We start from the raw sequence: 27785 nt of genomic DNA, 5'->3' as shown, positions 1-27785 counted from the left end.
ATTTCAGAGCTGCAACATCACTGGAGTGCCCAAAAGCACAAGGTGTGCAATACTCAGAGACATGGCCAAGGTAAGAAAGGCTGAAAGACGACCACCACTGAACAAGACACACAAGCTGAAACGTCAAGACTGGGCCAAGAAATATCTCAAGACTGGTTTTTCTAAGGTTTTATGGACTGATGAAATGAGAGTGAGTCTTGATGGGCCAGATGGATGGGCCCGTGGCTGGATTGGTAAAGGGCAGAGAGCTCCAGTCCGACTCAGACGCCAGCAAGGTGGAGGTGGAGTACTGGTTTGGGCTGGTATCATTAAAGATGAGCTTGTGGGGCCTTTTCGGGTTGAGGATGGAGTCAAGCTCAACTCCCAGTCCTACTGCCAGTTTCTGGAAGACACCTTCTTCAAGCAGTGGTACAGGAAGAAGTCTGCATCCTTCAAGAAAAACATGATTTTCATGCAGGACAATGCTCCATCACACGCGTCCAAGTACTCCACAGCGTGGCTGGCAAGAAAGGGTATAAAAGAAGAAAAACTAATGACATGGCCACCTTGTTCACCTGATCTGAACCCCATTGAGAACCTGTGGTCCATCATCAAATGTGAGATTTACAAGGAGGGAAAACAGTACACCTCTCTGAACAGTGTCTGGGAGGCTGTGGTTGCTGCTGCACGCAATGTTGATGGTGAACAGATCAAAACACTGACAGAATCCATGGATGGCAGGCTTTTGAGTGTCCTTGCAAAGAAAGGTGGCTATATTGGTCGCTGATTTGTTTTTGTTTTGTTTTTGAATGTCAGAAATGTATATTTGTGAATGTGGAGATGTTATATTGGTTTCACTGGTAAAAATCAATAATTGAAATGGGTATATATTTGTTTTTTGTTAAGTTGCCTAATAATTATGCACAGTAATAGTCACCTGCACACACAGATATCCCCCTAAAATAGCTAAAACTAAAAACAAACTAAAAACTACTTCCAAAAACATTCAGCTTTGATATTAATGAGTTTTTTGGGTTCATTGAGAACATGGTTGTTGTTCAATAATAACATTATTCCTCAAAAATACAACTTGCCTAATAATTCTGCACTCCCTGTATAAGGTTTCTGTTTGGGTTTGTTGACATTTTAAGTGGACAGGGAAGTGGCCTCTTTCAGTGGCATGCATCACTTGTGATGTGAGCTTTTTGTGCTTCCAAGGACAGGTGTATAATTACAGGATAAAATATTTTTGGTTTATATTTGTTTAGTTTTTTGCACTCATATGCTTACATGAATGCACATACTCTGAATCTCATTATGTTGAGCTCATTAACTACCGTATGGTTGTAGACGAACCTTTTGAAAACTGAGCCTTACCACTGACTGATGAATGTGTGTCATAGAAAGTCTAATTTTAACTTTTAAGATGATGCACACAGGTGGAGCACAGATGAAAAATTGGTTTTATTTTACATGTTTAAAAAAAACCCCCACATCATAGTTTGGGGCCTGTACCAAAGTTAGCAGGAAAGAACTCAACTGAATAAATAAAGCAACTTATCAAAATAACAAATAAAACCAATTTAAACTTCCAGAAAAAAAGTGACATAGCAGATGAGAGAAAAAAAGGGCAACAAATCAAATCAGTCCAAAACAAGCAACACCTATACCTATAGTTTTCGTTATGTCTGTGAAGGTTCTCAGTCATCCAGGTCATCGTAGTCTAAGGCTACATTCACACTGCAGGCGAAAGCGCATCAAATCCGACTTTTTTGACCCTATGCGACCCATATCCGATCATGGTGTGACAGTGTGAACGGCACAAATCTGATATTTTCAAATCCGATCTGGGTCACTTTCGTATGTGGTACTGAATCCGATGCATAGCTGATGTTTCAGAAAGCGACAGTTGTTTGAACGGTCAGGTCGCATTAAATCCGTCTTTTACGTCACTGACACAAGACAGACGCCAATTATCAGCACCCGAGAAGACATCGTGAACGATTCCTGGCCATCCAGTGAAACTGTTGGGAAGACAGCGTTGGAGAAACGTGACTATTTTATTTGTACTGTATAATCTGCAGATTCTGACAGAAATCTGCAACTATCCTTTGAAGCACCGCTCCTCTCTGAAACAGCAATAAGGATCATTATTAGGCCATATGTAAATAACAAAATAACTTAAAGCAAAATTGGGAAACGTAAAATCCGAAACAAGTCTTTATATTAACGGCCATCAGTCAAACAAGACTGTTTGGTCTGGGTCTAAACAGAGCGCGTTGTGTGTGACGTCTTCTTTTTGCGCATGTTGGCCGCCTTGAGGGTTCACACTAGAGCACGTTTGCTGTCACATTTTATTTGTAGTGTGAAGAAGCAGACAAAAAATCTGATTTGATCAAAAAATTGGAATTGAGCATTAAGACCTGCAGTGTGAACGTAGCCTAAGAAGCTTGGAAAGAAAAGTGCCATCTGAGAAGCTTCTTCAGTTCTAAGAGCAATTGGTGGGACCCAGATTTAAGCCCTATAGGGAGTGTCCCTACGAGGGTCACTAATCACACGAGCCAAGATGTGAAAACGAGTGTGCGTCACAATCAGCCAAGGTTTTGGGTGAACCCATTATGATGCTAAGTCGACTAATTCTTCTAAATTTGAAAATCCACACTGGAATGACTGAAAATGCTTACATTCCTGTATTGCGCATGCATGAAATGTAAGACGATTCGACCTGCTCATTTCCGGCTCTTTGAAATTTTGCAGCAAAATGTTGAGGAAAAGCACCGAGTTTTTTTAATGGACTAACAATGAGGTGGAGTTGTTGCTGCGAGTAACACAAAAGTACAAAGTTGCAAAAGCGAGTGAGAATTAAAGAATTTGAAGAAAAGCTATCTGGACCATGTACAGACTGATATTGATCTTTAAAAGGGCTGTCAAAATTGAGAGCAAACAAAACAATTGCTGCATAATGCGCTCCGCCATCTCAGTTTAACTGGTCACATGACTGCATCATATGACTAAAATGCGTCATCGTTTTAAAAAGTCTCAGTTTATGCAGTCTCCACTGCGCCGCAAAAACGCCGTTTTCAAATGTATCCGCTTTGGAGAGCGTTTTCAAAAAGCTCAATTTTCCTTGACCAAAAACGCCGTTTCAGTGTGAGCGGAAAGCCAAAGCGGAGAGAAAAAGATGCTTTTTCAAATAAAAACGTATTAGTGTGGACATGGCCTCAGAACATTATGTGACTTATTGTGATCAACTGACCCAAGGTGTGAGTGGGCGTTAATGCTCCTGGGTTGGGATCTCAAAACTGGATTGTAGATGGCAGACAGTTGGTGTCGTAAGCCACCGCCTCTGTTCAAATATGATCATTCACAGTGGACATAGATGGCTTTCATTCCTCTTTCAAACCATCTGTCTTTGTCCAAAATGTGAACACTGGCATCCTTGAAAGAGTGACCTTTGTCCTTTAGATGCAGGTGTACATCTGAGTCTTGTGCTGTCAAGGTGGCTCTTCTATGTTGCGTTTATCTCTCTTAGAACTGAAGAAGCTTCTTGGATGAGAGATGAAATGTCTTCAAGAACTTAAAGAATTCCAGATGCTTTTCTTTTGCTTTTTGCAGGAAGAGCCGCACAGGAAGAAAGAAACTTTGCACTTGAGAGAGTAGGGTTTAAATCCAATATCACACAAAAACTTAACACTGGCTTCTTTTTGGCTTCTTTCTTTTGAGTTGTTCTGTGTTTAATGCACAAAGAAGCAAAGGACGTTCTGTTCCACTCTCAGAAGAGTTCAGCGCACGCTATTCGTAGGTAAACTTCACTAGAGATGTAAAGGCACGCTGTGTACCCACTTGACAATCCTCAGGTTGATGAAATATTTTATCGCTCCATTCAGAATTGGATGAGTTCACCTTGTGCATTGAGTATCTGAAGCCTGTTTGTGATTGCTTAGTGCTCCTTTCTTACAGCATTTTAAAGTGTGAAGCACATGTAACCATCTACTTTGGACTAGGCTGTTGTCTTGTACATAAATGCCTGTTTTCTTTCTCTTTCTATGAATCTAATGAGCTTGGCTGTTATTCTCACTGCCTCCTATATTTTCCAGAGGGGTCATCTCAACTTTTCTCCATTCGGTGCGGGGGCTGCCCTCTAAAACAGCGAGGGGGGCACAGGGGGTGGGCTCGCTGTGAGCCCTCGTGCACATGTAGGGATGTGGTGAGTGTACGTCATGCCGTGCCCCTCTCTGCCCTTAATCGCAGTGTTTTTCATCAATCCAGTGTGCAGTCAAATCAGTAATGATTCATAAAACTTCCAGAAGGTTTGTCTGAGTCAAAATTAAAATGGCAAAAATGTGTTTATGGAGTAAGAAGGGAATTTATTGTTTTAGCTTTTATGGAAATCGGTGGCTGCGGTTACCTGAAATTAATTCTAGTTTAATATTACACAGGATGTGAAGTCTGAACTCATGGCTGAAAATAAGATGTAAAAATTCTAATCAGAATTTCTGGCAGTTGTCATAAAAAATCAAATCTTCTGAAAATATGGGTCACTGGAGAAGCATTTTTGAAAACCACTGCTGTTGCAGGACATCATCTCGGCTCTCAGGAGTCAGAGGAATCCTGAGTCGATGACATTTACGCTCTTCTTTTTTTATCCCTCATTTCTGGAAGGAAACTGCAGCTCACAGGTTAAATAGATCTGAATACCCACACATGTGGAGAAATCCTTAGGCAATTGCACTTGTTCCTTTTTGTTGCTGTCCTCCTCAGCACAAAAAGTCACTATACAGTGTTTTTCCTGAGAGTCTCAAGCTCGAGCTGCAGTTTTTATTGCTCTTCATCTGCTGGGATTTTTACGTTGCTGAATCCATCACTCGATTCCCTTTTAACCCTTCCTCAGACTCTCTCTGGCATCACTGCATCATCGCTGTTCACCAGTGTTTTGCTTTCTTGATCACCTTCATCACTGTGAGTTTATACACGATCGTGAGGTGGGAATAACTCTGTGCTAGACCGTTTTTATGTAGGTTTCTCAGAACTACTGGGATAAATAAAAAGGAAAGGATGAAGGAAGATGAATGGGCAGCTCATTTAAGAATGAATGGACTGGTTTGTTTGGGTCTTCGCCGTGAATAGCGAGCAGCAGTCTAGACTAATTATATAAAGACTTGACAGACTGCTAAATGATTGAATGGTACAAAGATTGATATTTTTGTTTATCCCTTCAGACAATGACTTGGCAGGGCATTTGAAATAGGAGTGGTCACATGTGCTACTCGGGAACATGTGACATGTGACACCTATTCTTAAAATGTATCGGACTAGACAGAGATCCTTACATGACTCCACAGGAACTATTCAGGGGAATATCAAAGGAAAACATCACACATAAGTCATCCCGAGATAGCAACATATCATCCTGTCTGCAGTTTCTTTTATTCTACTTGTTTTATTCTCTTTGATCGACCTGTCCTTGGCCACCCAGTTATAGAAATATTAGCTGTTTAGTGACCTTTCTCTTTTTTTCTATCTGCTTTGACTAACACATAAAAGAAACTCTTTTGGAATTTCATGTGTTATTGTTTGTCAGATAATAAAAAATGCAATTTATATTCTGTGAAATCCTAAGTCATATCTAGTGCTGTGGGTACAAACAATCAGAGAACGCGGTGTTTTAGTTTTCTGTATCTGAGGGTGTATACACAGTAGCGTGCATGCAGTAGCTGTTTACACCTGGGAATGTGTGCGTTTTATGTGGAAAAGCTCTGAGCTTATTGGAATATTTTGTGGCCTCGGGATATCCTTCCTGTGAGTGACAGTTTGGAATGACTACTATCCCACATTACCATGCTATTACCATAACAATCCATTCACATGTTGGTATGGATCTAAACCCATCCCCCCACCACTTCCCCCAACACAGAAGGGTGTGGTTTAGATTTCAGAGTGCTGTTATCTGGAGTAAAGTCGCCATCAGACAGCTTTGAAATGTCAAAAAGCGATTTTATTTTCTAAACTTAACTTTGTCATCTCGCCTCGATGTCATGATGACATTTTGAAGACAAGCATTAAACTGTTTTACATTTCAGACATCAAGGCCAGAAACCGTAAATGTTTCACAGTTATTAATTTGAAAAAAACTGTATCTGATGTTTACTGTGTGTGTGTCTCTGTGTATGTGTGTGTCCATGAACAGTACAGTCATGCATTGCAGAGGGACACAGTGTTCCTACTTATTTTCTGTTCCAGTAGCCGGTGTTCCTCGCTGGCGCCAGTGCAAAGAATAGCCTGGCAGGGAGGTGTAAATTATGGATTAGCTTGTTGAGTATTGTGCTAGTGCAGGCAATCTATCTCAATGTATGTTTGAGCGTTTGGGTGTGCATGTATAGTAGGTATGTGCAGGTATGTTTGTCAGAGTATCCAATCGGTGCAATGTTTTTTCCCCGGTCTGTGTGTGTGTGTGGCATAGCCTATGACTCCCTCACTAAACACATGACATGTTTGGCAGTTGACTTGGAAAATGTTACATTATAGGTACTACTGAGCTGATTTAGCTCACTGCTCGTACTTCAGCAGAGTGGAAAAACTGATAGGTGTGAAGAGAAACAACTTTGTTAATAGTTGTTTCATAGGGCCCGTGGGAGCACTTAAAGGTGTTTTTGAAGCTTTACATCGTCAGTAGCAAGCAGTAGGTTTAGGGTGCAGCAGTGGTGGTAAGGAAAGTTGAAATCACAGAGAGAGAGAGAGAGTGTTTTCATAGTATTTATTAAAATTAACAAAACAACAGTGGGATATTTGGATCTTTGTCTTAAAAGCGTTCACCTTTGAGCTCTTTTTTCTTAGGCCACCAGCTGCCAGCATAACACCCCTACCTCCCAGTTTCTAATCAGGTTTGGATGACCAGGCTGTTGTTGTTGTTTTTTTTGCCCTGTTAATGTTATTATTTTTATGATGCTTGTGCAGTCACTGTTTATCATCCCACCCCTCCGCTCCGATCATGGCTTGTCAATTGGACTTCCTGTCGTTAATCTTTTGGATTTTTCAGTGTGCTGCATCTCCTCAGCAAACCCTAGCCTCCTTTCCTAACCTTGTATTCTTCCTTCTGTGCCCCAGGTGTTCCAGCGGCTACGTCTGTCCAACGGGGATGAGAGCGCCGCCCTTGGAGAGCTTCTGCGATGGCGGCGATTGCAGTGTGAGGGGCGGAGTGACTGGAAGCGCCGCCCACCTAAGTCCCCACCCCTGCCCCCCACGCCCACCTAAGTCCCTACCCCTGCCCCCCACACTGCTCTGGACCAACAGGAAGGCCCCTCCATGATGGAGGTTTTCTGATAAAGTCACATACGTTGGCTATGAAGTTCCTCCCTCTTTCTTCAGCCACACTTCCACGAGCTTTTCAATTTTATTCGTTTCCCTTTTTTTTGTTTGTTTTTGATCTGTTAACCTCTGTCCCCATTGACTAAGCTGAAGCTCCAAGAATGAGCCTAGTCCGTGGGGTGAAGGTCCTACTTTTTCCCTTTGCACTCAACTGTGGGGGATTCCCTTACTTATGTGATAGAAACTCAGCACCATGTGACAGCTAACTGATACTAACTGATATCCATGAAAAATGACTGCAAAGCAGAAAAAGAATAGATGCGGGATAGTCTGTGATGACATATATGATCAAAAAGAGAAAAACACTGACTTGTCTATTTATTTTCAGCTCTTCTAAGATGAAATGACTGACGCTGATCAATAGGAGGCTTACAAGCAAAGTAGTTGACCTGGGGTTTAGATGCCGAATGGCCATCTGATTTGGATCGTATGGCCTCATAAGATGAGCTGCTGCATTAAAATGAGCTCCACTCTAAAACCCGGTGCTGATTATACTTGACGTGCTGTGATGTTCCCATGTGATGCTTTCTCATATGTGCACACCTCAGAAAGTCTCAGAAAGTTTACAAGTCAACCAACGCCTCTGGAGACCTTCAGTTTTGAACAACACTTTACTGGCTTAGACATGGGACCTTTTTCAGGTACACAGCTCTCATTTAGCGTCTCATGTGTGGGCTCTAAGTGCTACTGCAGCCCTGGCAGCAAGGGGCCCGGGGTCAGGGTAACCTCAGTATTATCCCAAGGTGCACTTCTCTTCCCCCTTGTTACCACCAGCCTGTGAGAAAGCCCTCTGGCCAATCCTAAACTACTGCACTTACCTTTACTAGGAGACGGGGATCCAACTAATGAGCATACTTTGGCTTTATGTATAAAGGTAAAGCTGAGATTTTAAAAAAAGAAAAGAAAAAAAAAAGCTTTAGCCGATAGGTATTTAGTTCATGTTCTGAACATGAAACTCTGTGCCAAAGTGATACAATGTGTGAAAGCTATATCTAAACTAACAAGTATAGTTATTAAAACTGATGCGTACGGTAGTCTCCTTATGCTTGTATACTGTATGTACAGACTGACAAATGACCAAATCATAGCTGTTGTTGCAGTTCACTGGTGATCCTGTGTGGACTAAAAACATTAAAAAGTGTTTAAAATGGGTATAAAACTGTTCACACTCTTAACGTGTCTCATCAGCATCTGAACAGGTTAATGCGTTTTTCAGGAGACCTCACGCACAGATGAACCTGATTATTGTACAGATCCCTACTTCGTTGTTGTGTCCTCGCAGGCGCCTATTTTTTACCTTCTCTGTCCTGTCCTCATCTTCTTTTCCTTTCCCGTACTTGACCCAAAACAAACAGACCCCCTTGCCCTTTCCCCTACTTGACCCACCCCACCTCCTCCAGTGGATCAAACCGGCTTTACGGGTGTTTCCATGGTAGCCACAGTGTAAATAGTGAATGGTGTCATATGTTTTAGCTTTTACTATAGAAGAAAAGCACGGCGGTTGACCTTGAAGATGAAAGACAAGGATGAGTATATAATACTGTGTATGGTGAAACTGAGATTGAAGAATGTCTCGGGTTAGATGCAATGCTGAGAGAAAGAGGTCTATTTTAAGATGTGAATATCTTTTCTTTTTTTTCTTTTTTTTAGAACGACTGTCTACGGTTATGAAAATTCGTTTATACTCTATTTAATGATTTGTTTATTCCCCTTCGACCCCATTGTTCTGCTCCCTGATGCAATGCAGATGTTCTAAATGTATATGGATGTTTTATTGCACAATGTTTATGTGGTGTTGTGTTGACCTCTGTAATGGGCTGGGTGTGTCTAGACAAGGTGTTCGATCTTTAAAGATCCAGTCTGAATTGTTAGAGCCTCCAAGTATCAATAGCTCTAATAGATTTCTCATTCCCACTGATCACCCACAAGGCATTTAAATTGGTTCAGAATTGCAAATTAGCAGCGCCATCGCAGGATCGATTTCGGTTGTTGTCGGCGTGCGAAGGTGCACAAATATTCAAGAGCCCGTTGAAGGCGAACTTGCCCAGTTGTGTTTTGGTCTGACTGGCTGAATGTACAAATGCAAAATTTTTATTCCACCATCCTGTGCACATCTTTGAATCTCTTTGTATCTTATTACCGGAACATGCGCCTGAATCAAAACAGTGTACCTAACTGCTTAATGTGATTATTGTCTTCAGAAGTTGTGTATGCAATTCATTTTTTTTCAAGCAAGTATAAGGTATTGATTTGCCCCATATATCACACCTTGTGCACTGTGATTTGGGGCTGCATGAGCACTGCAATGGAGAAATATATCAAACATTTTCACACAAGTAGTTGTGTGTTTCATCTGCGATCAAACAAAAGACAGGAACCAAGACTAAGCTCGTCAACCTTGCTAATGCCATTGAAAGAATTTCTAGCTTTGGTATTTATCCTTCAGTATAATCAGAGTTATGGTTGGTCGTGTGCAGTTTTGTGTATACTTATGTTTATGGAAGTCATGAAATGAGGACATTTTTAAATTGTATTTTAAAGCATATCAGTGGTTTTTACCTTGCATGACCACATGTTGGGTGTCCTCCCCGTATAACATGCTCGTGCAGAAAAGATAAAGGCTGTCTAATGTGAAGAACTGCTTCCCTCTGCACTGTGTATCACTCCACTGTCCCCCACTGTCTCGGCTAAACACATCATCCATCCATATCCACATAAACCCATCTGCTAATATGTCCACTTCATCACATACAAATCTTGATGAATTCGCTCACTCTGAAGTAAGCTCCGGCAGCCAAAATACTGCCAGTCATATTCGTTAGCCAGGAATCTATAAATCCTCTGCTCTGAGATCACCTCTCTGGTGCTACTGCCAGTGTACAATGGCCATCTATTGTCTCCAGTCCACTTATAGTTGTCCAGAGAGACATGATATTTCAGCACTGCCTTTCATATTGTTGTTGTTGTTGTTGTTTTTTTTTTTATTGTAATCTTTCTTTTGTACATGACATACAGTATATTTTAATCTGCATACATATGTGTTTGTGGAAAGAAAAAAATGATTGTGATATTTCAGAATTATTATGTTCCCAATTTTTTAAGTACTGTACTTGTACAGCAATAAAGCACAATTGTGTCAATGCGAGTCTGTGTGTGTGTGTGTGTGTGTGTGTGTGTGTGTCTATATTTAAGTAGCCACTGTGACATTACCCATTGTTTGTAAAACCTAATTGTGAACCCTCAGTTTTAGCATTGACCTTTTTTCAAACACTCACAATCAAATGCAGCAATACAACTGTTTTAAGATGCCAGATTTAAATCCCCCTTCTACTTGCATTATTTGGCCGGCCGTGTCACTTGAGCATCGGCACAAAATCAGTTTCAGGAAAGAATAAATAAAAGTTCAGATAAAGCATATTTCTAAAAATAAAAAGTCTGTTTTGACAAAAGATTTTTCCGCTTGCTACAAAGTGTAACCTGTTTTTTTTTTTAACCCACATCTGCAAGCCTCCAGACAGTTCCTCTCTTGTCAGCCCATTACTCCATCACTTGCAAGATGCTCTGCATAACTGCAATTTCAAATAAAAAGCTACAGCATTCAACTTTCTATGGAATTTAGTCACGTTTGACTATGATTCCTGTTGATTTCTCTTTTATTTAAATAGGGGTAGTTTTCAAGTTCAAAAAGTAGTAGTGGTGGGGTGACATAATGAAAAATGTGAACAGAATGGGATACAGATCATCCCAGACCCCTGACATGTCCTCTCTGCTCTCAAGGGATCACCAGATATTAAAAGTGATAGTCATTTCTCATTTTATTGTTTTTTTGTGCTGGAAACCTCCCATCCCCTCGCACTCCCCTGCCAATTCCTGTCCTGGGTGTCACAGACACTAGCTGGTGACAAGTACCACACCAATAAAATTACTTTGACTTTTTGGATTCCATAGCAAGCCATATTATTTGTCAAATGATGACAGTAAAAATGCTCCAAAAGGCACCAGAAACATAGTTGAGATGGTTCTGATACTTTATAAACTTTCTAGTGAGTTAAACATTTTTATGTATGACCACAATGCTGCAATGTAGCTGCTTAAGTAAGCAAATAAAAGCAATGAATCCGTAAAGAAGTATAAGTACAACGTAATACAGTGATTAGTAATTAAAGTCCAATATTTGTCCAGTGTTTCCAGTGATGTACTTTGGTGGGGCTTTTTTTATGTGTGCGCATGTGTGTATGTGTCTTAATATTTCCATGAAGCACACATTATGACAAGAGGAGCGCAATACATGCAGTGTTGAGCATAATGCTTGGTTGAAGTGACATTTCCCATGATGAGAGGGTGTGCTTCTAGCTATTTACTAACCTGTGGTTTTTCAGTTAGTAATCAGGTCAAGACAAGCAGGATTCAGTTGTCTGTTTGTTTTCCAATCTACCAAAAAAAGTGTTTGCCTCAAGCGTCACTGGAAAGCTTCACCTCAGAGGGGGGGAGCCAGCGTTTGAAGTTGATGCCTTAGTGTGTATCACTGTAGACGGCTTCTATCAAAGGGCACTAACACACGCACTGCCAGGTGTGTCAACTGTGTACTCTGGAGTTAGAAACGTCATCATCAAGTCACATTAAATTTATATTGCCCAGTTAAACAAACTGGCATAACTTTGGATTATTATAGTTGGATTATTGGTTGTTAATAGAACTGCATTGGGGTTTTCGTTCATTCTGTAGCAATCGTATAAACATACAAACGCAAATACAAACAATTTTAGATATTGGTTTGAGGTTTTATATTTAACATATATTTTAACATATATTTACATGGTAGCCCTACAAATCTCACAAAGCTCTTTAGTCATGCAGAAGATCTTATCAAGTGTTTCTTTATCAGAATAGCAGAATACTGAACAGTCTTAACCTCTTAGAAAAACACACATTCATTTGTATTTGCTCATTTAGTTGCTTCTAATGCACGCAAGGATAATGGTAACTGTAAATATTTATCCTAATAAAACTTGCATAATGTATGCGTGCTAGAATATTCCTCCAAAAATATTAGCAGTTCAACAAACTTTTGCTTGCACACTGCAGGATCCTGTAGAAAAACCGGAAAATGTTTGTAGATGCCACTTTGTGGGGGATAAAATATCAACTTTGAATTACAATCAGATTTGGAAGGTTTGGGAAACAGTTTGTGTTTGGATGATTCAGGCTGAACCATTTTAACTGATTATATGGGTGCAAAACATGCTGAAGAGTGAAAAGGCATTTCTAATAACAAGTGAATCATAAATAAGTCACTTAGAAGTGACTCGTTGTACATGTGAGGTCAAGTAGCATTTGATGACAAGTTCCAGTGAGTCTGTTTCTGCCTAAGGCATTTGTTTTTCTTCCTTGAGTACCTTCCAAGGAAAAACCTCAGAAGTTAAAAAAACACAGCCAATGCAAAAATGCCTGAAACTCAAGTTCTGAACTGTATATGTGCTGTTGGTGTCTTTTGGAACATTTTAATAGATTATCTGACTGATTTTTTTTGTATCTTGCTGTGTTGTAAAGCCATCCAAGAAGTTTGTGCCTCACTTTGGATAAGTTGTGTTCCAGTTTTTTATTAGTCTGTTACTTAGTAATAATTAGAAAGTATGTATTATCCCCATACAGTATTTTAGTGCAGCTTGCTTTAACCAAGCTAGGTACCCTTAGCTGATAATTTAGTAACATAGTAATTACCACTCCAACTTCTGCTTTTGAAAGAAAACACAAGACAGTTCTATGATGCTAATATTGCTAAAGAAGCTTTAAAATGATGAGTAAAAGAGGTACGCTATAAGCACACTCACTATAGAACATTTGCTGTAATTATCCTTTAATAAATAAAATCATTATTATTCATTTCACACGCTCTGTAATATAACAAAATAAGAATGCATGAAACCTCAGCTTTTAATGTTCTGTGACTATTTCAGCAATAATGTGCAAAACAACTTTTTTTGTCTTCCTTTCTTTTCATAAAAAAATCCACTTTAAGAGTTAACACAGGGGCAATGGAGGTATTCTCATCCACTGTTTGACCATCAATCTAAATCTTACTCCCCAGCATCTGAGGTCTCTTCTCTAATTTATCTCTTCCACCATAAGTGGCACGAGGGCCATTCCGTCATTTTTTCAGGGTTGAAAAGATCCACCATCACATGGGAGGAGGGGATAAATGACCCAGAGGCAATTTAGACTGAACAGCCCTTCGACAGTACACCAGCTAGCACTGAATCAAAGAAGCCTCCTTTTCTTTGTTTCCCATTTAGGTCCCTATGTGGTCAAGTTTGCCTTTATTTATCCTTTGTTTTGTCTTATTCACTTTGCTCTTCATTATTCCCCAAAGGATACCCTGAAGATCAATTTGTATCCATCTATGCCCAATAGTAGTATTTGTCTGAGTTCTGTGGCTTGTTAAAAACAACAGCAAGCGAAGAACCTGACTGAGGTGAGGCCAGGGTAACCATCTGACACTTTCAAGTATAGTAGCGACAGAAAATACATTTAATTTTGACAACTGACCCTCTACTAAATCCCACTGCTCAACAGGAATCAAAGAACAAGCTTTGGATCTAGGAAAATTTGGTAAAAGTACAATATCCAAACTGGCTAGTTTGTATGCAAGCTGTATGTGAGAGAAATACAGTTAAATGCGGACAAAAGTGGAAAATGTCTGCCTGACGAAATACCGAAGTTCAGCAAAGCAAGTGAAAATCTTATGAGGCAAATGCTGTATTAGATTTTGCACCGAGTTACTTGAGCTTGTGAAACAGCTGCTCATACAAAAGAGTGTCCTCTATAAATAGATAATAATGGATAAAATCAACTTTAGTTACAGGTTCCTGGTCCTAATACATCCTGGTTCACTGTCACACTGCCAGGATGTACTGGATCGTACCACTTTTTCATATGTTCATATGCAAAAAATGTGTTAAAGGCCAATACAAGTCATCTGATGTGGTTCCATGTCTCGTCCATGTTACATATCAATCATGCGATGAGGATGCTGACTGCCTCTCCGTCAGAGACACAAGTTTAACAACTAAACACCAGAAACAGCGTTTACATCCTAACACGTGACAGAATGTAAAGCAAAACGCAACGAACGGATAACTTTTTGGAACTTATCTGTGACTCCATCTTGTTGTTCACTTGCAGGTCCTGGAAATGTCCACAAAAAAGTACAAGCCAAGCAACGCTAAGACTGAATAAATAAACTTTAGATCTTTGCTGTGTTTGTTTTTGAGCATATCAAGAGTTGTGTTTTGTATGTGCTTGGCTGAACTCAAAAACAAAGTTCCCATTCACAGTATTCTGGACCCTGTCCATTAGTCAACACAAATAAATGATGCTTGCAATCAGTATTTGCATAAAATGTTTGCATCATCTCATGCCAGATTGTTATTGTTCCCAGGAAGCACTGAGTGGTTGCTCAACAGAGTGTGTGGGAGTGGTGGGAAATAGGGGACTACCGTATGTAGCATGCACAATGGGAAGGAGAGATTGATTATCCATGCTTGTTTCAGTCTCCCTCAGGTCACTTTTCTAAGGCCCTTTCTTTGCCTCTGTTTGTTATATGTTAAATTTACATTAAAAACCCACTTCCACAAGTAAACTCATACCACTTGATGAGATAGTCTATATGACTATGTGGAGTGGAAACAAAGGAAATGCACTTGTAACTCCAGCTCACATGTGTACCCAAAAGGGGTTTTGTGAGACTGCCTATTTAATCAGTGGATACATACACATAGAGGTAAGACTAAACATGCATTGTTGAATTCAGAAGAGATATTTATGCATGAAAATCTTAGGTACATGTAATAGGCTAAGCCAACGAGAGAGAAACCATCTTCTCCGATTTGTTCCGTGGACCTCGCCTTTGTGTGGTGGCCAAGCTTTCATCCTTCATTTGTCTCTGCTGTCACCAGCAAAATGACAGATAAGAGAAAAACCCACATCATTTATATTTAACATCTGAGGGAGACACAATGACAAATGTGGGCAGGAAATACCCTGAAATTTTCTTTTTGATCATATTTACCTAAAAAGATCTTGAGTTACAGCCTCCCTTGACTAACCACCCCCGAAATGCAAATGACAATCAGAACCACACAGTGCTGTAGCGCTTTTTAATCAACTATTAGTTAACTATCTAATCAACCATTTGCCAACTAATTAAATCTCGTAATTGCCCTACTTAATAGGTAAAAGTGATTTAATTAGCATGGCTGGCTTGTCTTTAAGGGTGAAAGGAGAAATGCAGAGTGGTGCAATGACGGGCAGCTCGGTCCATCCTAATTTGCTTTTGAGTCACCTGTAGGTCATCTGCATTTATTATCTGTCAAGAAAACTGAAGACAAGGAGATGGCAAGCACAGAAGCAAACATTACAAGAATGTGTGCACATCAGTACATGGAGGTATTGCATGTGTGCAATACCTCCAATATGTGTGTTTATATGTTGAGATTATGTATCGGAAATTCAGGAGCAATATCATGCCTCCAAACACACTCCTTCCCGTTGTCATCGCCTGGGAAGGGATCTCAAAACTGGATTATAGATGGCAGAGAGTTGGTGTCGTAAACCACCGCCTCTGTTCAAAGATGGTCGCTCACAGTGGACATAGATGGCTTCTTTCACTCCCTTCCCAGACGCCTTAACGCCCACTCACATCCTGGGCCATCTGATCTCAGGAATTCGCATGATAAGGTGGGGCCAGGTTTCACAATGAACTCACCCGAAACTCTGGCTGATTGGGACCCACACCCAGTTTCACACCTTGGCTCAGGCGATTAGAGGATCATCAGGGGTCCTTTTGTCCCTCTGTGGGGGACACTCCCACTAGGTTTATATCTGGGACTGTCCACCATTTGACCTTAGAACTGAAGAAGCCTCTCGGATGAGAGGTGAAACGTCTTCAAGTAACTTAATGAAGTCCAGACGCTTTTCTTTGCAAGCTCCTTTGACTACGATGACCTGGATGACTGAGAACCTTCACAGACATGTTAAACTGTATTATTTGTAATATTTTTCATAGCTTCAACTAACAAAATGGAAACAAATTTAAAAAAAAAATTGCGATAACCTGTTTATACCAAAGTTATATAAAGATGTGATTCATAGTTCAGCATTAAGTGAACAAACAAACAGAAAACATTCCTCTAAAAATGGTCAAGTGCAAACACTGGACCAAAAAATAATGAAAAATTAGCCAGTGTACAAAGTAAAACTGTTGCTCAAGACCACTTTAAAAAAAAGCTCACCAAAGTCTGGCGCCTGGGGGAAAAATACAGAGAAATGAGGGGTGACTTGAGGCTTTTGCACACTACTGCTCATTATACTTGAAGATTTCTGCTTTTGTTAAATAATACAAGAATGAAAAATGACATAACAGTGTTAATTTAAAACAGCCAAATCTATTTAGTAGATAACAACCTTGAGTACACATCTGCAAATGCAATCATCCAGATTTAAACACACACAAGACATGTTTGCATACATTACAGCAAGCAAACTAAACTGCAACTAAATAAGGCTTATTTTTCTTTTTAACCATTCAGTCGTCCATCCATTCACTCTGCATCTCAGATGGGATTTCTGGCACCAACCCAGTTCGAGTCCTCCCCTTTGATAGGTCTCACCCCCTCCCCATACGATCCAAATATTCTAATGAGAACACTCTGTTTCTCTGTTAGATCTGTGTATTAGTATACAGAAGGCATGGCACAAGAGTTCTCTGTGAGAAGCAGGTGGGGGACACCACACAGAGACACTCACATACACACAAGCTGGACAAAATCCTCTGTCATCTGATTTGTGTCACATTGTGATGCCTGCTCTCTAGGGTATTGGTGGGGAAAAAAAGGCATTGGGATTAAATACTTATGTGGGATTTGCTGTGTTTTGCTGTTTTATATTAGATGCATGTGTATGTGTTCACACACACACAAATAGTTAATACTTACTGTTCCATTACTAAGTTCCATTACTTTAAGAGGTTTAGTTCCCGAAATATTTGCACTGATGACGGCTTAAATAATGTGTGAAACTTTCAAACACGCACAGTAAAATAACTGTTAGACATCACAGTTGGTAGTGCATGCTCACTTGCAAGGAAATTAGCATTACTATGTCTTTTTTCTTTTCTAGACAGTGCCAGATATTTGGCTGATAACACAGAAGGGTTTAACAAGGCGCATACCTCACTAACAGCGAGGTTAATTAAAGAAACACACACCCGTTTGTGTACCCAAATGAAGAAATGTTTGTACACATGGTGTTCTCTAAGTGTGAGTCTGCCTTTCGAAAGTGTTATCTTGCTTTGTATATTGTGTATTGAGTTCTGCCTGCATAATAATCACAGCACTCTCTGGGTTGCTAGGTTTTCCATCATCTTAGTTACTGCTTCAGTGTTTTCAGCAGCACTTTTGAGTTCACCGAATCTGCACACCATCGAGAAACCTTAATGAAGACAGGAGTCTTTCCTTTCTACTTTATTGGCTGTAGTGACATGCAGTGTGCATATGTTTTATGTATTTGTTCAGGTTTTGTTGGACGAGTTGGAGATGCATTTTTGTTACAGTTTTTCTAATACAGGCACGCATCTCTGTTTTTTGTTGTTGTTGGGTTTTTTTTTTACATGTATAGAGCAACTGAAATGAAAGAATCCCCTGTGTTTCCTTAAAGAAACTGTAAGCCATGTAGGATCACATCTGGGAACTTCTTTTAAAGCCACGTGAAGGAAATGGAAAAAGAGCCATAACTTTAATGTGTTTGTGACTGAAACGGACATTAATGGGCTTTCTAGTCAAATCCAATAAAAAAAGGTTATTGAAATATTAAGCAACTTTGACACAAGATGAAATGTCACAAGCAGGACACGGTTTAAGTGCCTCCTTATCTAAGGTCCTTGGCAAATCTGGAAGTTGCATTTCTTAGCTGACCTTCTAAATCCAGTCTTGTTGCATAAAACTATTCCAGGATTGCATAACATAGTTCATAACCTGAAAATTACTGCTTTTATAGATATAGTCCAAAGGGCTGCATATAAAAAAATTACCTAATTTTTGCTTTTTAGGCTCAGCATAGCATCATTTTAAGTATGTGACATATGTTCTATTAATGTTAATGTATTAAAAATGAGATATTGGGGTTTTAATGAATGAGCTAAAAGAACAAACTGGAATAAGCTGTGTGTCTGTCCAAATACTTATGGTCTGAACTGTACAGTTTAACACATTTATAAAAGAGCTCATCTGTCTCTGACATTACTCGTTCTCTCCCTCTGCTTTGCTATCAAAAGTGATAAGACACACACCCTTTGCATTCACAGAGAGAAAGTTTTCCCATCTCTCCTTGTTCCACAACTGGCTGACATGACAGTAGTAGGTCACCTTGCTCTGGTCAGATGAGGTGTTGAGAAGAACTCAAACTTGCGTCTGACACTGTGCCTGGGGCTCATCGTACCCAGGCTGGGAACAGAACGTTATGCAGCTGAAGGCGGGTTTAATTTGGACTGCTTAACACCCCGTGCTCTCCAGAGCTGTCAAAGCTGCACAGAGAGGATGCCTTTCTCTCAGTCGGCTGAACTACATAAATAGAAGCATTCGCCCTTAACACATGCAGACACAGAACAAGACAGAGTTTTCCCCTGTCAGGGGAAATACTGCTCCGCTCTTGACAGGACCATTTTTGATAAGTGAAGATATGCTTTTCATCGAGAGATTATGGAGGTGAACTCCTGTAGTTCACCTCCATGCTCCTGTAGGTGAACAGGAGCAAGAGACAAATCTGGGAATAAGAATAAACTTTGCTAAGCATGCTTTTATTGTGCAGAGAGATCTGTTCTTGCAGCCTCTGACACTAATGACGTGCACACAGAAGTTTATATATGATGGCAGTTACACATATAAACCATTTTACAGTTACAGTCATGTGCTGAACATAGCTGAAGTGAGTGTCCCCATTGTTCCTCAATTATCCTTACTTGTGAAAAAGACCCAAAAGAATAAAGCAAATGGATACAAACATCTAAAATTATCATTACACCTACTTCACTTTCCACAAATAGGCTATATAGTATCACATATAATAATTCTCATTCTAGTGATGGTTTTATCGCTACATAATGTATGTGGCTTGTCTTAATTTTGATTGGCAGTAGTTCTGTGTTTCACTGTCTGCTCCTGCCTCTGCCTCATCTTTCTGTTAGTGCCGTTCCCTCGTTTGAGTGTGAGTCCTGCCTGTGTGTCTAGTGTTTGTTTTTTGATAACTTTTTGTTTTACTTTAAACGTAATTTTCTTTGATATCCTATGTTTGTTTTACTTCCTCTGATTCCCTGATTGTTAACACCCGTGTCCTTTAATTTCCCAGTGTATTAATAGTCCTGTCTCAGTGTATAAATTGTCTCCCACTTTGTCCTTGTCAGACTATCTCCTGTTGGTATATTTCATTACCATTTATGTGGCATTTGCTTATTTTTTTGAGGCTTTTTAAATCAGTCAGTTAATGGCTTGCTATTTTTGCTTTACCTTGTTTCTGCCTTGGTGCCCTGCATTTCTGTCTTCTCTGCATTACTACACTCTTTGGCAGACTTTTTGTTTTTCTTAAAGGGAACTTGATTTTGGCTGTACATTTCTAGATTTTTTCCAAAGGATGCTGATTGGTCAGCTGAGACTTTCCAACAGGAATCATTCCCCACTGTGATGCCTTGATCCAAAGATGATTACAACATCTCTGTGCTGGTTTAAGTGGTCAGTAGTGACTGCTGTCAGATGTGAATTTCTCTCCTGCTGCATATTTAAAGTGTAATGTGTAAAAAAATTAACAATATCTATTGCCTTTACCCGTTCTGTTTAAAATAATAATAATAATAAAGTTTACCTGAAAAACAAAGTTAGGTTACAGCTCCACAGGGCACCAGATGCAATAGGAAATTCCATGAGTGGATGCTCTCCTGTTTAGAATTTTTTGGATAACACACAGTCTTATCTGCAACTGTGACAGCATACTTGATCCACCGTGGCCCCTCTGACGCTTGCTCTGAATCTGCAAAGTGTTGTGAATGGTGTTTAGACAGGAACAGAAGCCTGCTGCTGCTGTGGGAATACTATGAGATAGCAGGACCTTTGATAACTCAGGAGATCACATACCAAACATCCAGCGGGATTTGGGGGGCACTTTACATTCTGATGACTTCTAAACCATCTAAAAATAATGGGTGGACTGGACAACTGATGCTGACATCAAAGACCTGCATTTAGTGGCAGATAATTGATGATAAACTTCAGTTTGTGAAAAGGAAGAGAGTGACTGATGTTCATAGAAGTCTCTATTGCTCAGTCAGTGTCTGGACCTGTCCTCTTTTTTTGAAGTTAGCCATAACAAGACGACCAGCACCCCACAGTCTGCTGCAATCCACAGGCAGAAAGATCAGCTTGAGGAGAGCGCGGTCATCAAGTTCTACTAAAGTTCAATCAGATTCAGCAGGGGCCCGCCTCTTGCCTCAGCCTACCCCATTTCATACCTGTGTTTTGTGTGTGTGTCCTGGAGAGAGAGGGAGAGAGAGGCTGGGGTTTTCAGGTTGTGTTTAATACACAAGAGGAGTGGTGCTGGTCGGGGGTGGGGCATCTGTTGTAAGAGGTGGGGGTGGGGAGTCGGGGGGAGGCACAGACCCTTAGGGAGAATGACCTCAGGGTCAAAACAACAGGAAGGAAGTCACATGACCCATTCAAGTTGAGGTAGAAACCCTGATAAACAGAGAGGGAGAAAGAGTGAGCATGAGTAAGTGGGGGTGGGGTAGGGGTGGGATCTTCTTTTCACTCTTGTTTTTCCCACTAGCTCTGACACAGGTGTCTGCAGACATGCTTGGCGCCTGTCCAGGTGTGGATTGCGACATCGAGACCATTACAAGAAAACCAGAAGGTCAATGGTTGAAGGAAACAGACTCAGAATGAAACAAAAAGCACAAATACTCATTTCTTTCCTTTCATCTTTTTATTCTTGTTCACTATTAAGTCATATAAGTGATAGTTTTTGCAACCAAGGAAGAGGCGTTATCGATAACAATAAAGAAGTGATGCTGCCTAGCAACAATTAGCTTTCTGATGTCCTCTAATCGGATGTGGTCTCTTTGCGAGTCTGTGAGACACCTCAGGAAACATCGTGGTTATGTTTTGGTAGTCGAGTTGGCTTTGAAAGGTGGAGAAAATGGGTGGGGCTGATTTCTCTTCCCCCTTTTTTATGATAGAGGTCCAGGTCAATAGACAGGATAAACTGTGGACATTAATGACAAGTTATTGGTCCCTTAAGTCCTAATAGCACAGTAGTGTAATATGGCGGTCATATAAAAGCAGGTTGTAAGAACTGCTGGTTTATTAGTGGGTTGTTAAACTCTGGCCTTTTGATGTTTCTTATGTGCGACATCTCTCTGAGGTCATTTGCAAATGGACAAGACTGCTAAGCGTGCTTTGAAATCTGTAGCAGGGTTAATGTTTGGCATTAGCAGAGAAGATTTGACAAGTTTTGATGGGCGCAGCTCATGTTCAACTCTGCTACTGAACCAACAAATGCATTTTCCTTACAAATGTGGCCCCATTTAAGTATAAATAAAAAGACTTTTCATCAGTATAAAGATTTATTGGCATTGTTACAACAAAGAAATACTCACCCAAACAAAAATGTCCTTACTTTTTGTGCTAATTTTATTTATTTATCTATTTTCAATTATTTATAGCAATTTAGCCACTTTACCATGTAAGCTTGTGCGAACTGGAAATACAACTAACCTGTTGTATTTTAACAACAACAAAAACCTTAAAGCCAGTGTACTAATGATACCATTATGTAGCCACCTAGCTATCACGCCATGTTTTTTTATTAGCATTTTATAACTGTCATCTTGGGACATTTACAAATAATATGAATGGCACGTGGAGTCTCCTAACCGCTCAGACTTCAGCTTTGTTTCGGTGTCTGTGCAGCACTGGTCTAGTTTTGCGTATATACCCTGTGGCTGTATGATCTCTCCACTCCCTCTGTCTGACCTGATAGCAATCAGCGGAAGTCTTTATGACTTCCGTTATGGCTGAATAATCATTGTGTGCACTGGGCTTGCACACACACGCGCAGTCACGCACACACATGTGCATTGACACATGCACTATTCACACGTGTGCACTGCTGCTGGACACCACATTACGTGTAAGATACAGGAGGGAGATTATTAGCTTCCTGAAGAGCTGATAGGACTGGCAGTGGTGGGGCAGCACACATAGAAGGCAGGTTAAGGTCAGCGGTGATATGGATTGGCCAGAAATGGAGAGTTTTGAGAGGGTTGTGGAAAATGAAGTAGACTGGAGGAAGTGAACACAATATTGTTTTAGGTCAAGAGGCTCTTTGATCAAGGACACACTACAGCCAGTATGCCAAAACATTAAAACTGCCCTAACCTTGAACCTGCTACCACTGTCAGAGACTGTTATTTGCATGGATAATTATCAAGGTTTTAGTGTGTATGCCCATGCAGATATGAAAGGTCATCTCTGCAACAAACACAAAAAGTGCACACAGCGCCGAAATGTCCAGTATTCCTGTTATCAGCTTCCCAATGGTAATTACTGTGTGTAAAGCCAAATATCTGAGTGTGTGTGTGTCTGTTCGTCTTTGTGTGGTGTCCAGTGCGCATGCTTGTACAGCTAATAACTGAAAGTACAGGTAGACCATACAAGGTCATAGTGTACCTGGGGCTTTACACGTGACTCAAGGTGCATTACGAAATTAAAGTTGGATGATGGAAGTCAAAAACCGATAAAGTGCAAATTGACTTTAAACCTGCCACGATTTTTTTTCATCTAAACATTGGTACTTCATTTAGTACAAATGAAGTACCAATGTTTAGATGAAAAAAAATCTGTGTGATATATTGTCAGTGGAGGGATAAGCTCATCGTATTCTCATTACCACAGAGGAAAACAGACAACGCGCACGCAGACAGCTTCTTGTAATCGCAAACACATCCCTTTCACTGCCTGTTTTGCACAAACACATTTGCCCAATCCTGCCCTAAGCACAGTTTTGTTCCAATGAGTGCAAGTGGGTTTGAAAACAAATGACGTGCTTGGTCTTTTATTATGTTCCGGACACTGTTTTTCCTGAGGCTGGAATGTGGACAGGAATGTGTTGTTGCTCTGCAAGCGCTCAAAGGGAGAAAAACCTATCAACCTATCATGCTCAAGGAAGAAGGGGGAGACAAGAGAGACATGCAGGGAGAAACAGATTGAAATAGGGACTTAAAGAAATGCAGAAGTGGGGGGAAAAACTACTTGGAGACAAACAGCGCATTACTGTTAAGAGTAAACCAGGGGATAGTGAAATCTCTTCCCTGTGGTTGGAGTAGTGATGGAAGGCTTGCTTCTTTTTACTGGCTGACTCCCTCACTCTCTCTCACTCTCTCTCTCTCTGTCTGTTTCTGGTTTTCATTACAGCTGTTGTGATGCTTTGTGCTTCAGCCATGCCAGCACTTGCATAACTGCCTGCCTGTTATTGGGCTGCTAGTCTAAACTTTGGTCCTATTAGATTTTCTCTACCTTAATGTACAGTTATATATAATGCACTTTCAAAGTACTGAGTGGAAATCAGCTCGAGCAGCAGCACTGAAATGTGAGGCCTACATCCAGCTGTCAACACAGGCTTTCCTTGAAAGCATTCACGATGTTGCACTCAAAATATCTGCATGAAGAACGAAAAATAACACTTGCTGAGAGCCGCTTAAACAGTGCTCATGTTCTCAGCTTCTTACTGCTCACCAGACACCACAAGGCTTTGGAGTGTTGGGCTGTTTGGGAATGTTACAAACAACTGTGAAATGCAGCTGTATTAAGTCTAAAGGTGTAAACATGTAAAGGGAAATACGTTGGCTGAAGCGTAATTACCCAGATATGCTCCTAGTTTGTCCAGCCCTGGTGGTTCTAGTTGACTCTCTATTCAGATGGATGTCATTAGACCTCTTTAAACACAATCATCTTTGATACCCATTTCCTCTCCATCCATCCATCATTCGATTCTCTTCCACTTATCCAATTCAAGGTCACGGGGAGAGTGGAGCCTATCCCAGCTGACACAGGGCGAGAGGATTACACATATGGACATTTTAAAATGTAATTTAACCTTTATCGATACAGGTAATCCCATTGAAAGTGAGAGAGGCAAGCATAATAAAACAGAAACAATAACATAGAAACAATAAAATAGCTAAAATTGTCTAATGTTTACACAGGCATATTAAAAACAAGTTGCCAGTGGTGATTTCACATAATTTATTGCATTCCTTATTGTCTTGTAAACTCTGCAAGTGAAATCAACAGAGAGAGACCTGCAAATCCTTCTGTAATATATTCCATGAATATAATCACCTATCAATCTATCCCCATGAACAGCATGCCTTTGGACTATGGGAGAAAACTGGAGTAACCGGAGACAACCGAGTACTGCGGATTTAAACTTTTTTTGCTTTTTGTTTTGCCAGCACCGACACAGTCCCTGCTCACTTGCTTTCCTGCAACTTTATCAGCTCCCAGAAAATGAAAATCAAGTTGACGGATTAGGTGAAAGGGAAAAAGATGGCCTGCGGAGATGAACATGACCTTGATCAAATTTAAATCAGGTATGATTTTGGTGTTTTTAGAGGCTAAATTCTTGAACTGGTGTCCCAGCTCATGCTAAAGGAAGAGATCAGAACGGATGGACTGAGAAGGAATTTTTCATGATGGACAAATGTTTGTTTACATTGTTCAATCAGGTAGCAACAATCAGATGTTCTTTCAGTCTGACTAGGTTTGCTTTATTTTTGTAACCAAGGCAACCGAGGTGACCTAACCTCATTCATTTAATTTAACGCAGCAAATGTATTTTTAACACACTTGTTTGGTCCGTGTTTTGTTTTTGCTTTTTTTTTTTCTGGTGGTTGAGCTTGTTGGCCTTGATTCAGCACTCTAACGATTGATGACAGACTGTGTTATCTTGGTCTACAGGAATAAAATACCATCGTGTTTCTTCTGAGATTGTGATAGACTGTGTTTTGACTCTGCTTTGGTGCGATCGCATAGAAGTTCATCCATGTGTGACATATTATGGTTTTCTTTATGAAGTAAAGCACCAGTATAGCTGTATTTGAAATAATGTTAACCCTGAGTGTAGAGGTGGGATGATAAATGTTTAGCAGGTGTAACTGCTATGTGGGGATCCTTTATCTGGGACCCTAAATTTCCATCAGCCCAATAAATTGAAGTAGATCCGGTGTTTAGTTTATCCAAACAAAAGTGCATGCTATAGAGCTCAAGACAAAGGAGAAGTTACAAAAAGATGTTTCTATGTGTTATGGGTTTGTCTTTTACCAGGATGCTCAGGGAGCCATGAGTCCCAGCAGGGAAAGCCAGGTGAGGGATGACAGCTACAGCCCCACAGCCCATCTGGAACTTAGAGAAAGGCAGGAACACCCAAGATGGATGAGACAGAGGCTAAACGAAAATAAGGTGGATCAATGAAAGGGAGAGACTTGAAAAGAATGAGAGGATAGCTGGGAGGACGAGGTGGAGGGATAAGATGAGTGATGGGCACATGGTCTTTCTTTTGATCCTTCACTGAGAGATGCTCCATTCAGAGTGTTGACTGAGACCACCTGGGGGAGTCCGGGGAGGCACTGTGTTTGTTTATTAGAGCTCAGGAGGGGGGTATCATTCTGCTACAGACGGCTGTCAGCTTCGCGGCATTACACGTTGGGGTGATTGAAGGAAACCGATGGCCCACTTCCAGACAGTGTCTGTGGAGCACTCTGTAAACCTGTCGTGCGATTTCACTGATGGAACGCAGCTTTCGTTACACCGACACAGGAGAAGCCAAACAAGGAAACAGCTTTTGTATCTAGAGCCATTTCGTTACTGTGAAATAACAAAATGCTTTTGTCAGTGAGAAAACGAATCCTTCCCTCTGGTTTATAAACGATTTTGCTCTTTTCGCTCTTCAATCCGAAAAACAAGAAGCCTTTTTTGTGTTCACTTGTGTGTTTCGCTAATTATTTATCTTACCCTCACCACTACCAGCCTACATCATTCATATAGTAATGAGGTAATTCCCAAATGAGATTCCCATCCCCCTCACATCTCCTCTAACACGCCACAAGCTCTGCTTTCTGTATCAACTTACCTACTGTGTTTACTGCTGGTTTGATATTCATGTTTTTGTAGAAGATTTTGTCACATGCTCACCAGTGACCTTGCATAAGGGCCAGCACATGTTCAATACATCTCTTTGACCAGAGGAGTCAAAAACGTATAAATCAACACATGAACGCATTTAATGTCCTTCGGTTCTCGCTCGTGTTCTATCTCTGTTGCTGTCCATTCATTGCTCTCAAATATAGAAACATTCAGCAAGAGCATGGAGTTATTCTGAGATTTCCTATTCAAGGACATTATCTCAGCGTGGCATAGAAATTGTATGACCTTGCTCAGCTCTGTGCGTCATGCCGAGACCGGGTGAGATAAGACACGAACCCGGAGAATTCAGAATATCATCAGAGATAAAGAAAACTGTAGATGGAGGCGACATGCAGATTAGAGGACGTCATTTTATTTACAGGTTATGCCGAAAAAGCGAGAACAATGGTCCAGATTATCTACAGGAAATGTTAGAAAAAGTTAAGTTAATCTCTATTTCCGGTCGTCCTGTCAGTCCTGAAGTAGCTTTTTACAAGAATTTATACAGAAGGTTTGTTGCAGTTACTTTAGCATGTACACCTTTTTCAGTATTTTGAACATCAAAGAGAAACATCCCATTTTGCACATGAGAAGGTTTAGCAGTGGTGTGTGCACCCTTTTGTTTGCTTCTTTTTCTGTTGTACCATTATAATACAATAGAAAGCATGCATTTTTCATATTGATGTTAAATAAATGAGTTCTATCGAGGTGTGTAAAACATGGAATTATCACAGTGTTAGCCAACAGGAATTTCATCATGGTTGATCTTGTGCTGAGAGATGCACTGAAGTCCGTATACGTGACTTGGGCTTTCAACACATCGGTGCTGGTGATCCGCGAAGAGTCGTACAATTACTTTTTCGTTTTCCCATGGGATGAATCTGAGCAGCAAATTTACTCACTTCATGAACAGCAGACTTTGGATTCTTGTGCCGTTATCAAACTTTCTCTCAACGCATATGTATACGTGCTGCTTGCTGACACTCAGCGACCACGGACGCAGATGGAGTTTCCTTCTAAGGAGCTGGCGGCTGTCTGCAGGTTGTGTGCTGTCTCCACCAACCACATCCATCACTTTGAGGCAAAAGCAGGGAGGGGAACAGGAGACTTTTAGCAGGGGCCCACTCCCAAAAAAAACCTCTCTCTCATACTGCTGCTCTC

General features: G+C 40.6%; 1 protein-coding gene across 2 annotated transcripts in view; it reads left to right on the top strand.

The window, feature by feature from the left end:
* The window catches only part of myo16 (myosin XVI), a 92381-nt gene extending 81892 nt beyond the window's left edge, over positions 1–10489 (top strand). Inside the window, exons 35-36 of one of the 2 annotated variants that reach the window (XR_014915459.1) lie at positions 4077–4186; positions 7084–7148. Coding sequence is in view for 1 of the 2 variants with exons in the window: in XM_085433738.1 (XP_085289864.1) it covers positions 7084–7230 (147 nt within the window). In the remaining variant the exon portion in view is untranslated. Of the gene's footprint in view, positions 1–4076; positions 4187–7083 lie in introns of both variants that reach the window. The other variant, XM_085433738.1, reaches the window with a different exon arrangement.
* Positions 10490–27785: the final 17296 nt, after the last annotated feature.

Source organism: Copadichromis virginalis, linkage group LG16 (assembly GCF_057382275.1).
Source record: "Copadichromis virginalis isolate Kocher_CV1m ecotype Utaka linkage group LG16, C_Virginalis_male_GT1.1, whole genome shotgun sequence".
Taxonomy (NCBI): Eukaryota; Metazoa; Chordata; class Actinopteri; order Cichliformes; family Cichlidae; genus Copadichromis; species Copadichromis virginalis.
The sequence above is the reverse complement of the archived record's forward strand: the minus strand, read 5'-3'. Positions and strand labels throughout refer to the sequence as shown.